This window comes from Tamandua tetradactyla, chromosome 4, assembly GCF_023851605.1.
Source record: "Tamandua tetradactyla isolate mTamTet1 chromosome 4, mTamTet1.pri, whole genome shotgun sequence".
Lineage (NCBI taxonomy): Eukaryota > Metazoa > Chordata > Mammalia > Pilosa > Myrmecophagidae > Tamandua > Tamandua tetradactyla.
Window position 1 is genome coordinate 27,737,776 of NC_135330.1, and position 14,955 is coordinate 27,752,730.

General features: G+C 36.9%; 2 protein-coding genes across 6 annotated transcripts in view; one reads left to right on the forward strand and one right to left on the reverse strand.

The window, feature by feature from the left end:
* CENPL (centromere protein L) overlaps positions 1 to 3,852 on the reverse strand; it is a 28,582-nt gene extending 24,730 nt beyond the window's left edge. Inside the window, exons 1-2 of one of the 3 annotated variants that reach the window (XM_077157015.1) lie at positions 2,955 to 3,852; positions 708 to 762 (exon numbers count right to left, since the gene is read on the reverse strand). The gene's annotated coding sequence lies outside the window, so the exon portion shown is untranslated. The remainder of the gene's footprint in view (positions 1 to 707; positions 763 to 2,954) is intronic. The other 2 variants (XM_077157017.1, XM_077157016.1) reach the window with 2 other exon arrangements.
* DARS2 (aspartyl-tRNA synthetase 2, mitochondrial) overlaps positions 3,448 to 14,955 on the forward strand; it is a 40,882-nt gene continuing 29,374 nt past the window's right edge. Inside the window, exons 1-7 of one of the 3 annotated variants that reach the window (XM_077157008.1) lie at positions 3,448 to 4,332; positions 5,164 to 5,263; positions 6,370 to 6,436; positions 8,187 to 8,288; positions 8,667 to 8,762; positions 9,853 to 9,976; positions 11,399 to 11,445. In XM_077157008.1, coding sequence (XP_077013123.1) covers positions 4,206 to 4,332; positions 5,164 to 5,263; positions 6,370 to 6,436; positions 8,187 to 8,288; positions 8,667 to 8,762; positions 9,853 to 9,976; positions 11,399 to 11,445 — 663 coding nt within the window. In that variant the 5' untranslated portion in view covers positions 3,448 to 4,205. The remainder of the gene's footprint in view (positions 4,333 to 5,163; positions 5,264 to 6,369; positions 6,437 to 8,186; positions 8,289 to 8,666; positions 8,763 to 9,852; positions 9,977 to 11,398; positions 11,446 to 14,955) is intronic. The other 2 variants (XM_077157006.1, XM_077157007.1) reach the window with 2 other exon arrangements.

Genomic DNA, 14,955 nt, shown 5'->3' on the forward strand with positions numbered 1-14,955 from the left:
TTCCTGGCAAACACTAAACTACTGAAACCATCCTTTACTACTTATATTGTTTAATTGCCCAATACAATGCTGAGTGCCATTTAATTGGTAAACAAGTATTGGTTCAATCGAACAGAAGTATTTCATAGAGCTCCAAAATTAAAATACAACTTTCATCAGAGGAATTATCATTTAAAAAATTATATTACTCCCAAGAACGGTGCAGTTAATTTTAAAAGCTTTTCACAAACAAAAAGCTATCCTATTTATTATTATATTTAAATTTAAAGATGTTAAAGGAGGGTACGCTCTACATTTTGTACAAAACTCCATAAACATATAGGACTCAAAGCTCCAGAGCAACTCACAATTTAATTAGTAGTTACTCTAAGGCCTTCTGGTTTTAAATGAATACTGAATTATCTGTCTAAAGGGAAATTTTAATCAGTTACACCTACATAGACTGTTTCTTTCAAATTGGTTACTTGGAATCATAAATACTAACGTTTAGTGAGCATTCATTATATGGCAGGCACTTTTTAAAACTCTTAACAAATATTGTCTCATTTAATTCTCAATCCCATAAGATGGGTTATTCCTAAATAACAAATGGGAAGATAGAGAAGTTAAAGTCATACTGTTACAAAGTGGAAGAGCCATGAAGCCAGGATTTGATTACAGACTGCTTTTACTCTAAATCTAGCGTTTAGCTACTTCTTTCATATTACCTTTCAATATGGATCAACTTCAGGGTGAAGAAAATGTAAGTCTTGAATTTTATCCCTTAAAAAACAGAAAAACTATGAATTCCAAAATGACTTTAAAGTCTAGCTATGCATTAAATCTAGATGAGAAAATAAATGCCTATCAGCATTGAGAGAGTTGGTTTTGAGAAAATATTTCCGTTGAGTATTTAATGTTAAGGTAATGTGAAAGAGAACAATCCATGCATTAAAGTTAGAAATGATTAATACATACTTTACCTTCTTACTTCAGACTCAAGAATGTGTAATTTTACCCAGCCCAATAATTAAGAGATTATAAATAAATCTTGACTCAATATATTACTGTCTCAATATTCTTCTTTCTAATCAAGGAAAGAAGTTCTTTTACTTGTCTTCTAAAGCTATCTATCTATCAATGTTCTGGATTCTCATATCCCTTGGATGCCACCTGCTATGTTAATTTCAACCCGCTATCTAACCTCTCCTTCACAGGATCCTTTTCTTAAACTGCCAACCATGTTCTAGTATTCCTTATTCAGATATTTTGTTTAAATCCAATTCATCTCATTTCTTTTGAAATCAGTCTCCTGGAAACGTTTTATACAACTACTGTTTTCACTTACCAATAAATATTTTAGCAATCTCTCTTCTGCATCCATCACCATAAAGAAACTGCACTTTTGAAAATTACCAACCTTTTTGCCAAAACAATTGCCAAATATTTTCTTCAGGTTGGTTCATCTTTACTCCTTTAAACTTTCTGCTCCCTTGTTTTTTCTGACATTCAATTTTTGTATATTTTTTCACTTCCTTACTTCTGATAGTTCCTTCAGAACTATCATTTAGTTCTGAACTATCTATGATAGTTCTATCATAGATTAGAACTATCATTTGCTGAGTCCTCTCTTTCCTCCTGTCCCATCAGTGAGTGCCCCCCCAAACTCTGAAATCACTCATTCTAAGGTTTAAGCATTTATTCTTTATGTGACTCCTAAATCTCTACCTTCAGACTTTTTTTTTTTTTTGCATGGGCAGGCACCAGGAATTGAATCTGGGTCTCCAGCATGGCAGGCGAGAACTCTGCCACTGAGTCACTGTTGCATCGCCCTTTTACCTTCAGACTTTTGCACCTGCATCCCAGCCTTGCATTTCCAATTCCTTATAGGACATTAAATTTCCATGTCCTCAAACTCATTAAGTTTAAAACTAAACATTTTTTCACACCCCATTTAAACAATCTTTCCTTTCCAGCTATCCTGTTTTCTTAGTAATAATACCATTCCTCTTTCTCATTTTCTTTCCAAAAAAAAAAAACATCTTGAGTTATCTTTTACTCTTTCCTCACCTTCCTCCTTACATCCAACCTGTCATCAAATTCTGAAATCTTTCTTAAAATATACTAGGCCACTCAGATTTGGCCTTTGCCTCCATTCTGAATTAAGGTTAGCTATCTTGTTTCCAATCTTAACCTCAATCCACAGCTAGTCTTCCCATAGATGCTACTTTTACCTTGTCATTACCTTGCTTACAGTCTCATAAATCCCACTCATCTTCTACATGAAGTCAAAACTCCTGTGTCTAGGTTTCAAGGCACTACATTATCTGATCTCACCCAGGTTCATTTTCTACTGCTAGAGTTCTTACCCTGAGATCCACCGACTAATCGCCTTTTCAAAATCCAACAACCTTTAAGGTTGTATAAAAAATACGGCATGTATGTGTATTTGGTGGAGATGAGAGCAAAGAAACGTCTAGTAGCCAATTCTTTAAAACATTAAGATCCACTACTCTACACCCAAACATCTCACACACACTCTATACTGATTATCACTCTACAGCTTTTCATGCCAGTCATGTTTGTCTTCTGCTTTTTAACTTTTTATTCAACCTATCGCCAATTAAGAATACATCTTGCCTAACCAAATCTTATCCATATTGCCGGTTCCATCTCAGGAGAACTTTCCAAATCTCCCCAGCAAACTTTTCTTGCATTTGTAGCTCATAACCCACAGCTAAAACTTTGTTTAAATCCGTGAGGGAAGGAACCATGCCTGACTTAATTTACTGACTTAAATTACTTTTCTACAATACCCAAATCCTACCGCCCCAAAGCTAATGCCTAGCCGAAGGCTAAGCACATAGTAAGTGTGTAACACATCTAAACACACAAATATTATAAAGATAACAACCACCCAAGAAGGCAAATGTAAAAATTTACTGCCAGTCCTGAACCGAGACAAAATATCTTACCAATAAAATGCCGTGATGACACTGTCACCCATTTCTGCTTCACTAATCATTCTTCAGGAGTGCCTTCAAACTTATGTCAAGACTGAACTTCCTGAAGTAACAACGTCGCCAAAGTGACAGCTGAAAGAGAGCTCGGACAACCCCTGGCCCTCCCAAATTCCCTCTCGCTCCACAACAGCCGAGTTCATCAGAGACGCAAACGCGCGGGATAAGCAGACTCCCGCTCCTTCAGACGCCTGACGAGACTTGCGACTTCACCCCGGGAAGGACATTCCGCTGACCTAGTCGCCCACCTCTGAGACCCTCGCTTCTGCTGGGGCGGCTCCTCCCCGTGGAGGGCGGAGGGCAAGGGACAAAGTGCCCAAATCAACTGAGCCCTCAGGGTCTCAGTCCAGCTCTGCCGTAGAGAAGCGGCAACACAGGGCTCAGCCGCCTCTTCAGTTTAAAACCGTTTCCCGACACTCTCTGCGGCCCGACACAGGAAGCCTCGGCGTCCCGCCGATTCCAAGTCTGTGAAGTAACTAAGGTCGCCATTTTAATTGGGGGCAAAGCCGAGCAGTCTAATCACTACCGTCAACATTGCTAATACCGCGGTAGTTCTTTCGCTCTTGTCCCACGAGTGTGAAGCTCGCCTCCAAATTTCCGCCCTCAATAATCACGGCGGCAGCATCTCGGAGCTGATTGGTTAAATGCCTTTACCGTAATCGTGGGCGACGTGCGGTGTTTGGTTCAGTATCCAAAGGCTTTTTGTATTCGGTCGCGTTTCTCTCTTACAGTACCCGAAGTCTGCCGCCAGTTTTGGGAGATTTGAAATGCTAGACTGATTTTCTTCCGGTTCTGCCTGCGGAAACTATTTGTGGAGGCGAAAAAGGAAGGGAGTGGCGTACGCCGTATGATCCCTGCCTCTGGACCGTCGTGAGCTCACGCTTTGCACTGCTGTGTGGATTCTTTCTCGTCACTGTGGCCTCAGCGTCGTGTGTAAATTGAAGTAGAAACTAATGCATTGCACAGGGTAGGGGGGGAGATCTTTTCCTTACCAACTCCCCCAAGAGCCCCCAAAGACCGTGGAGATTTATCTGCTTGCTAGATATGCGCGCTTGAATGTTCAGCGAAGTTGAAATATTGAAGAAGACAGTGGAAACTCCTCGAATTTTAAGGGATTATATGTATATTTCCAAAACTACCTTTTGACCACCATCCGACGGTGGCAGCGTGGGATTCGGGCGTCTGTCGTCATCCTGTGATTCCAACATGTACTTTCCCTATAGGCTAAGTCTGCTGTACTGGGGTTTATCCAGATCCATCGGAAAGACCACCCAGCGGATCTGGGGTTCTTTCTCCAAAAATCTGGTGCTGAGTTCACAGACGAGACGTCCAGGTGAAAACAAGGGCTCCGTCCTCTAAACAGCATTTCGTTTTCTTACAGCCGCTGTTCTCTTTCCATCCCCCTGTCTCTTCCAACTTAACTGGATAACCTTATGTGAGGAAGCAGATCATTCACTCATCTTGAATTTTTAGAAACAGATAACCACATTGATAGAATAATCAGCATTTACGTTGATACTACTAATAAGAAATTTTAAAAAGTCACACCAGAAAACACTTTTAATGTTGTTTTCTTCTGTACAGGTGGCTGTACACTTCTGTACAATTAATTACTCATTAATTTCACACAAACTGAGATTACTGCACTATCACATATCAGCTGTAGTTTCTGGGATCATAATTTCATTTGAAGAAGAAATGTACAATATTAAGAGTTGAGCTTTTTAAATGTTCTAAAGAAATTATCGTGATGATGAATATACAACTATGTGATGATATTGTGAATACTGATTATATATGAAGAAGGAATGATCATATGGTAAGAATGTGTTTGTATGTTGGTATGTTTAATAAATGAAATTTAAGAAAAAAGAAATGGACTATTAGGGTTTTATGTCAGTGCAAATACTAGATGGTCAAAAGAAATAGATTTCCAAACACAAGGCAAAAATCTTACCTAAGAAAGTTATTCACTTGGCTTTTGGCATTTGCAGCTCAATTGTATAATGGATGCATCAAAGTGTGTACTCGACTTATTTTCTAAACTTTATTCACTGACCTGAATTAGTCAAGATGTTGCAACCCAGAGTTTTATTTTTAAACAATTTGAAGTTGAATGATATATGTGTTTTTAATCTAGTTTGTTTGTTCATTTGTTTTTAAGAATTCAATAGCTTTATTGCCAGAACCAACACCTGTGGAGAGTTGCGGTCTTCTCACTTAGGTCAAGAGGTCATCTTGTGCGGATGGATTCAGTACCGAAGGTAGATTGAGGCAGAGAGCTTAAGAATGCATGATGGTTGTTTTTCCAAGGCAATTTCAAACCTTTTTTAAGGTTTAGTAAAACCTTACTAATTTTCAACCAGTCAAAAGAATGAAAGTCTTGCAATTCCTTCAGAATCTCATAATTCATTGGATTTTCAGTTTTGTTTTTATTTTGAAAAACCTAAATGGTGTCACTGTCAATAACACTAATGAATCTGGTTTGACCAATAGACTGAAAATGACCCTGGACTTACTAAGGTTGAAGAGTTCCTAGGAACTGTAATTAAGAATGGGTCAGCATGCTGCAAACCAGTTGTTAAGCTCCAATAGCATGAAAAAGCCTATTTTATTCTAAGGTTAGGTACGGAAAAAGCCTAAAATTGTGAAGAACAGTGATTCCCTAAGATCAGAACCCTTTTTTTTAAATTTCTGTATTCCAGAACATACTTGAATAGTACATTAATGCATAGTTAAGAGATCCAAAATACATAGGTTATGTGACCTTCCTTAAAAATGTCAATGTGGATGGATATTTGACACATAAATTTGAGCACTATCTCCTGAACTTAAATTTTTAAGAGGCTTTCTGTACCTCTTCCTGGTTCTAAGGGCAGTGTGAGAAATGTTGGTTGGATGCTGAAATGTTGCAATTTCAGGGACCATTTGGTGGTTTATAGAGAGATTAGATTAGCAGTTAAAACTCTTCCAGAAAATTTTAGTAACAGAAATGATCTTATATTGTTATTTTTAAAAAATAACCAGATGTTTCTAATATACTAAAATGTTTTTGGATTTTACATTGGAAAAAATCCAAATTTAATAAAATTTTTTTATGACAACCTAAGCCAGTGAAAATTGAAAATAATAAAATCTGCTTTACATTAATAAACCATATGAATAGCATGTTTAGATAGCTGATAAAAATTGAAATTGAAAAGTCTTTTTTTAATAATTTAATAATAAGCTACATAGATAATTGCATGAATGTGGCTAGTAAAAGCACTTATTTATTATAAAGAAGAAATGTTTGTGGGGTTTTTTTGCCTGCTTAAATTTTGGACTTAAAGATTTTATCCTAAAATGTTCGTTTCCTTTCATTAATCAGGCAAAACATCTTCCTGGTCCTGAGAGATTTCCATGGGCTTGTTCAAGTTGTTATTCCCCAGGACGAGGTAATAAGTTTCCTACTGTTATCTCAAAGCCACTCTTTGATGCTGTGGCTAGAGTGAGCTAAGTATGTTTGAGGTTTTAAATTCAGAAGTTTACTGTTAATGAAAATTGGAAACTATAATAAACAGTGCTTTAAGGTAAACTAGGAAAAAAGATAAGCAACTCTAATCACAAAGAGCTAATTTTTATAATATATAAAAGGCTACAATAAATCAATAGGAAAAAGACCAGTGACCCAATAGAAATATAAACACAGGATATGAACATAAAATTTAAAGAAAAGTAAGTGACTTGAAGGGGTGCGGTATGTATGAGTTTTTTCTTTTTGATTTCTTTTTCTGGAGAGATGCAAATGTTCAAAAAAATGATCATGGCGATGAATATACAATTATGTAATGGTATTGTGAGCCTCTGATTGTATACCATGTATAGAATGTTTGTATGCCAAGGATGTTTGTATGTTTGTTTGTTAAGGTTTATGATAAAAATGTGTATTTTTTAAAAAGAGTGTATTTAATTTTTAAAGCTTATATAAACAATGTAGGATTTTAAAAAAAAGTAAATGACTTGTACAACATATGAAAATATATCCTCCATCACTCAAAAGTAGACATATTTAAATTTAAATTAGTGAAATTACTGATTTTAACACACTGAATTGACAGTACTCTGTGATTGGGAAAACAATTATTCATACGTTTCTACAGCAAGTGTAAATTGGCACTAGCTCTATGGAGAGCGATTTGATAAAATCAAAATTATAAATGCATATGTCCTTTGAATCAGTAATTCTGCTTCTAGTAAATTTTCTTACAATTATCTTACTACTAGACTTATACAGATGCAAAATGACATATTCGTTGTAGGATTGTTTGTAATATTAAAAAATTTGGGAATAACCTAGATGTCCTCCAGTAAGAGGCTGGTTTTAAAAATAACATACATCCTTCAGTGGGATAATGTTCAGTATAGAAAAAGAATGAAGCTCTTTATTGCTAATATGGAAAAAAAATCCAAGGTCTATTGCATTTTATTGAATGGGAAAATAGTAATAGAGAGAAGGAAAGAAAATATATGTACACTTAGGGGTTGGAGGACAGGGATAGGATGGAGATTTTTCACAGTGTGTTTTTTTGTACCCTTTGAATTTTGAGGGTATTGGCTGCTTAAAAAAATAGTTACAATTCAAATTAGATAAAGAACTTCCATTTTGCTCATTGGGCAATATTTGTTGCTGTTGTGGTGACTTTCACAAATGCTTCTATGCCTAAGAGAAATATGATTTACTCAGCTGTGAGTGTTTGAAATAAGACAAGAGCAGTGAATTGTCTTTCAGAGATCAGAATCCAGAGATGAGCGTAGCTAATCTAGGAGAATTTCTTTCTCTTTGTATTCCTTTATTGCTGTTTGATTTAACTGTTCTTAAAGCTAGCCCTGAAGATAGTTGCCTTTAAAATTCATGGGACTTATTTGCATTATCATTCTTATTTTCCTTTCAGGAAATTTTTGAAAACTCTTATGTAATAATTTTACTTGTTTGTATTAATGAAGTCAGAATGAGGGGTGCAGTATACCAAATTCTATAATAAATTACTGCAGTCAATAACTCAGTTCTGTAATCCTGGGCAGCCCAGTCTTTATGGCAATTAAGAGTGCAGTATTAAAGTCTTTCTTAACCATAGATTTCAGCCACTGCTGATCTCTTTAAGTTCATTTGTTTCTTGGAACTGTTTTCTACCTCTTATTCTGTAGTCAGCGGCTTCTGTGAAGAAGATTTTGTGTGAAGCCCCTATGGAATCTGTGCTGCAAGTGTATGGGACAGTTATTTCGCGACCTCCAGGACAAGAGAATCCAGTTAGTGATTTCTAAAACTACTGTATATTTTACCTAAACGCATTTGCAGTGTCTATGTTCACACTCAAGCAACATGGCTGAGCACCTATTAGATACCAGATACTAAAGTTCTGTAAGTGCTAAAGATGAACTTACAGATTTCAAAGTCTTTACTACGAATATATACACCTATATAAATATACATGTTACGAAATTTGTTGATGAACACATTGGCCACAGATATGCATTAGAATATCAGGGTCATGCATAGATTTTTATGCTTTAGAGACTAATACACTGTCAGCACCCTCACATTTTACATATACAAATAAATACATGTGTTTTACAAATATCCTGTGGAGTGATTTTTAAAATAGGTCATTTCTCTCTCTCTTTAAGATGATGCCGACAGGTGAAATTGAAATCAAAGTTAAAACAGCTGAGCTTCTGAATCCCTGCAAGAAGCTGCCCTTTGAAATTAAAGACTTTGTGAAGGTGCCATTCTCTGTTATTCATGTAGCCTTTTCTAGAAAATGTTGACACTACCATCAAATATTTTCAGAGTTTAAAAAAAAAGTTAACTTCTACAAAATTAAACATTTTACATAGAAGTATGATGGATTGTTCTGTTAGCCCTACAATTTTTTGGTGAACTGTCCTGTAGTTCATTAAGCTGTTGCAGTTCCTAAATACCTAGACTGTTTTTTTTTCAGACAAGTTGAAGCCTGGCTTTATCCCTAAGACTTGAAATGTTATGTTGTTCATGAGTTTTTTGTTTTTGGGGGTTTTTTTTTTTTTTGGCTGCTATTTGTTTTACATTTTGAGAGGAACTTTATAAACTAGGTTGGAAATGGCCAACTGACATAGGGATTCCTGCACCTAGTAAGTTTTAAGCCTCTAACAATGATAAAATGTGTATTTAGAACAACTTTTCACTTCCCAAGCATATAAATTTGATTATTTTAATTTAAGACCTTCTTACCAAAGTTTAAGGGGTTGATGGTGTTAGATAGCATGAGGTAAGTATACCCAGAGGATTTTCAGGTTTGTTGCAATTGTTGACTTGTATATCCCTAATTTTTAAACTGATTTTAAAGTTAATTGCATGGCTACTTAGCCTTATATTTACATTCCCAATTAATCCTTTAATTTAAAAAGCAGTACAATTACAGAGTTGAATTTGTTGTGGAAAAAAAACCCCAGAAATACCGTTTTTCCCAAGACAAGCTTTCAGAAAGAGAAGATCTGTATCTAGTAACTACTAACTAGTAACTGTATCTAGTAACTAGTAACTGTAACTAGTAAAAGAAATATCCTATTCCTGGGGAAGCAATCCTTAAAAAAGTTCTCAGTCAGTGAAGGCGAATGTTAATAATACTAGTAAAAACCATAAAATCTGTATGAGCAATAAGCTTAGAAGTTGTAAGAATTAAAGATGGTGATGTATGCACAAATGAAAACAGCATGATGATGGTGTAAACTAAAGACAGAATTAAGGTTTTTGAAAATTCAAGGTCTATATCTAAAGATTAGCATCCTTCTAATTTAAAAAATATATTTAAATATAATCTTTAAATCTCTTTAGAAAACAGAGGCTCTTCGTTTGCAGTATCGCTACTTAGATTTGCGTAGTTTCCAAATGCAATATAACCTGAGATTGAGGTCCCAGATGGTCATGAAAATGCGGGAATATCTCTGTAATCTACATGGTAAGGAAAACACCTGAATGTTCTTTTGTGTTTTTTAGCATCTCTTCTGTTTTATTCAGCATTTTTATGTCATCCTCTCCTTAGCATCTTTGGGTTAGATGTTGCCGAGATGTTTGGAATTCACTCCATGTAAATGATACTTTTTGAGAAAAGGTTAATTTTTAGAGTGTTTGTTCTTAAGCATAATGTAGAAACTAGTACCCAGGTCACAAAGAGTTATTTTAAAGATGATGGTGCCTGATACGTTATGTAGGTCTTTCCCATCACTATTGAAGGCATAACAGTCCTGTAATTGTTTTCTCTTTTTAAAATTCTTTGTCATGCCCTATACTTCATTTGCTGACAGCTCAAAAAGATCATGTAAATTAAATTAGACACATGGATCAGTCCTGTTTTCTTCTGTTCTATTTGTGTTATTTTTGTTAAACTGACAGAACATTTAGAAAACCAGAACAGTTCAGAAACTTAGATCAAGTATTTAAAATTATTTCATGTCAAAAGTATCACCTTTATTGAATTCATTGCCCTCCCCACTATGTGGGACATGTCTCCCAGGGGTGTAAATCTCTGGCGGTGTGAGACAGGACTCCCAGGGATGAGCTGGGACCCAGCATCATGGGATTGAGAAAATATTCTTTACCAAAAGGAGAGGAGATACATGAGATAAAGTAAGCTCTCAGTGGCTGAGAATTTCAGCTTCAAGACATTATCCTGGAGGTTATTCTTATGTATTATATAGATAGCCCTTTTTAGTTTATGGTATACTGAAATGGCTAGAGGGAAGTACCTGAAACTATTGAACTGTGTTCCAGCAGCCTTGATTCTGAAGACAATTGTGTAACTATATACTTTTAGAATGTGACCGTGTGATTGTGAAAACCTTGTGTCTGATGCTCCCTTTATACAGAGTATTGACAGATAAGTAAAAAAATAAAATAAAATAAGAATAAAAAATAAATAAATAATAGGAGGGGATAAAGGGAAAAAATTGGGTAGATTGAAATACTAGTGGTCAATGAGAGGGAGGAGAAGGGTATGGAAACTATGAGTTTTTTCTTTTTTTGGAGTGATGCAAATGTTCTAAAAATTATCACGGTGATGAATACACAACCATCTAATGATATTGTGAACCACTGATTGATTGTATACTATGAATGAACTGTCTGTGTGTGAAGAGTTCTCAATAAAAATATATTTTTTTAAATATCAGTTTTATGAACAGAATAAGATTCTGTGGACTCTTCAGCTTGCTTTCCTCATTTAATAGAATTCAATTTTTGTGGAATCAGTAGGCTTCGTAGCTTATTTCAACCCAAATTCCTACTTAAAAGGTAGCTTCTGATTTGTTGGACTCTACTTTAGACATCATTATTTAACAAATTCCAAATTCGTGTGTATTAAATTCTGTTTCTCTCTTTTTAGGGTTTGTGGATATAGAAACCCCAACATTGTTTAAGAAGACTCCAGGGGTATGATATTACTTAAATTAGTCTAGTAATGATGTTCCGTTAGTTATGAAACTGGACCACTTTGCTTTTTATACTCACTTACTTGGTCTTTATTTTTATTTTATTACTTATTTTATTTATTATTTGGGTGCATGGTCTTGGAATCAAACCCATATTTTATTTTATTTTGTTTTACTGCCTCAGGATGCTCACATCACACTAACGAGCTCTTCTTAAAATAATCAACAAAATACACGGGTCAGGGAGGGGCCAAGATGGCGGCTTAGTAAGGTACGTGCGTCTTAGTTCCTCCTCCTCCAAAGCAACTACTAGGTGAACTGAAACAGAGCAGAACAGCTCCCGGGGCTACGGCAGGGAATGGACCCACAGCGTACCCCAGTCTGGACTGGCTAGTCTGACTGCGAGACTTGGCTGCAGTGAGATCCCCGAGCAGCGCGTGATTTCCCGAGCAGCGGCAGCTACGGCGGCCGGACCTACTCCCTCCCTCCTTCCCGGGCCAGCTGAGAGTCTCGGAGAGGCAAGTTTCCTAAGCCGAGGCGGCCGGCACCCCTCTTTTGCAGGCGGCTTCGAGTCCGCAGCTACGAGTCTCGGATGAGAGGGCTATCCAAGCCGCGGTGGCCCCCCCACCGCGGGCGGCTTCCTGGTCCGGTGGGGAATTCCCCAGGCCGCAGCGGCCGGTGACCGACTCCCCTCCCCAGCGGGCGACTTCCTGGTCCGGTGGCGAATTCCCCGGGCCCGCTGCGGCCGGCGACCAGCCACAGGGTCCCCTCAAGCCGCGGCGGCTGACACCCCCACCATGCACGGCCCCTGAACCAACGGAGAGAATTGGATCGGAAACCCCAGGCCGTGGAGATCGGTGACCGGGGGGATCCCTTCCAAACACGTGAGACAAACGTGTGCCACAAGCGCCACCTACTGGGTGGGATAAGAAAAACAGAACCCAGAGATTTCACAGAAAAATCTTACAACCTTGTTGGGTCCGACACCCAGGGAAATCTGACTAAATGCCCAGACGCCAGCAGCAGAAGATAACGGTCCACGCTCAGAAGATTGAGAATATGGCCCAGTCAAAGGAACAAACCAATAGTTCAAATGAGATACAAGAGCTGAGACAACTAATGCTGAATATACGAACAGAAATGGAAAACCTCTTCAAAAATGAAATCGATAAATTGAGGGAGGACATGAAGAGGACATGGGCTGAACATAAAGAAGAAATAGAAAAACTGAAAAAACAAATCACAGAACTTATGGAAGTGAAGGATAAAGTAGAAAAGATGGAAAAAACAATGGATACCTACAATGATAGATTTAAAGAGACAGAAGATAGAATTAGTGATTTGGAGGATGGAACATCTGAATTCCAAAAAGAAACAGAAACTATCGGGAAAAGAATGGAAAAATTTGAACAGGGTATCAGGGAACTCAAGGACAATATGAAGCGCACAAATATACGTGTTGTGGGTGTCCCAGAAGGAGAAGAGAAGGGAAAAGGAGGAGAAAAACTAATGGAAGAAATTATCACTGAAAATTTCCCAACTCCTATGAAAGACCTAAAATTACAGATCTAAGAAGTGCAGTGCACCCCAAAGAGATTAGACCCAAATAGGCGTTCTCCAAGACACTTACTAGTTAGAATGTCAGAGGTCAAGGAGAAAGAGAGGATCTTGAAAGCAGCAAGAGAAAACAATCCATCACATACAAAGGAAACCCAATAAGACTATGTGTAGATTTCTCAGCAGAAACCATGGAAGCTAGAAGACAGTGGGATGATATATTTAAATTACTAAAAGAGAAAAACTGCCAACCAAGACTCCTATATCCAGCAAAATTATCCTTCAAAAATGAGGGAGAAATTAAAACATTCTCAGACAAAAAGTCACTGAGAGAATTTGTGACCAAGAGACCAGCTCTGCAAGAAATACTAAAGGGAGCACTAGAGTCAGATACAAAAAGACAGAAGAGAGAGGTATGGAGAAGAGTGTAGAAAGAAGGAAAACCAAATATGATATATATAATACAAAAGGCAAAATGTTAGAGGAAAATATTATCCAAACAGTAATAGCACTAAATGTCAATGGACTGAATTCCCCAATCAAAAGACATAGACTGGCAGAATGGATTAAAAAACAGGATCCTTCTATATGCTATCTACAGGAAACACATCTTAGACCCAAAGATAAACATAGGTTGAAAGTGAAAGGTTGGGAAAAGATATCTCATGCAAATAACAACCAGAAAAGAGCAGGAGTGGCTATACTAATATCCAACAAATTAGACTTCAAATGTAAAACAGTTAAAAGAGACAAAGAAGGACACTATCTACTAATAAAAGGAACAATTAAACAAGAAGACATAACAATCATAAATATTTATGTACCGAACCAGAATGCCCCTTTGAAGTGAAAACACTTCAAAGGATAGGAATACAAGGGAACTTCCTTAAAATGATAGAGGGAATATATGAAAAACCCACAGCTAATATCATCCTCAATGGGGAAAAATTGAAAACTTTCCCCCTAAGATCAGGAACAAGACAAGGATGTCCACTATCACCACTATTATTCAACATTGTGTTGGAGGTTCTAGCCAGAGCAATTAGACAAGAATAAGATATACAAGGCATCAAAATTGGAAAGGAAGAAGTAAAACTATCACTGTTTGCAGACGATATGATACTATACATCGAAAACCCGGAAAAATGCACAACAAAACTACTAGAGCTAATAAATGAGTACAGCAAAGTAGCAGGTTACAAGATCAACATTCAAAAATCTGTAGCATTTCTATACACTAGCAATGAACAAGCTGAGGGGGAAATCAAGAAACGAATCCCATTTACAATTGCAACTAAAAGAATAAAATACCTAGGAATAAATTTAACTAAAGAGACAAAAAACCTATATAAAGAAAACTACAAAAAACTGCTAAAAGAAATCACAGAAGACCTAAATAGATGGAAGGGCATACCGTGTTCATGGATTGGAAGACTAAATATAGTTAAGATGTCAATCCTACCTAAATTGATTTACAGATTCAATGCAATACCAATCAAAATCCCAACAACTTATTTTTCAGAAATAGAAAAACCAATAAGCAAATTTATGTGGAAGGGCAGGGTGCCCCGAATTGCTAAAAACATCTTGAGGAAAAAAAATGAAGCTGGAGGTCTTGCACTGCCTGACTTTAAGGCATATTATGAAGCCACAGTGGTCAAAACAGCATGGTATTGGCATAAAGATAGATATATCGACCAATGGAATCGAATAGAGTGCTCAGATATAGACCCTCTCATCTATGGACATTTGATCTTTGATAAGGCAGTCAAGCCAACTCACCTGGGACAGAACAGTGTCTTCAATAAATGGTGCCTAGAGAACTGGATATCCATATGCAAAAGAATGAAAGAAGACCCATATCTCACACCCTACACAAAAGTTAACTCAAAATGGATCAAAGATCTAAACATTAGGTCTAAGACCATAAAACAGTTAGAGGAAAATGTAGGGA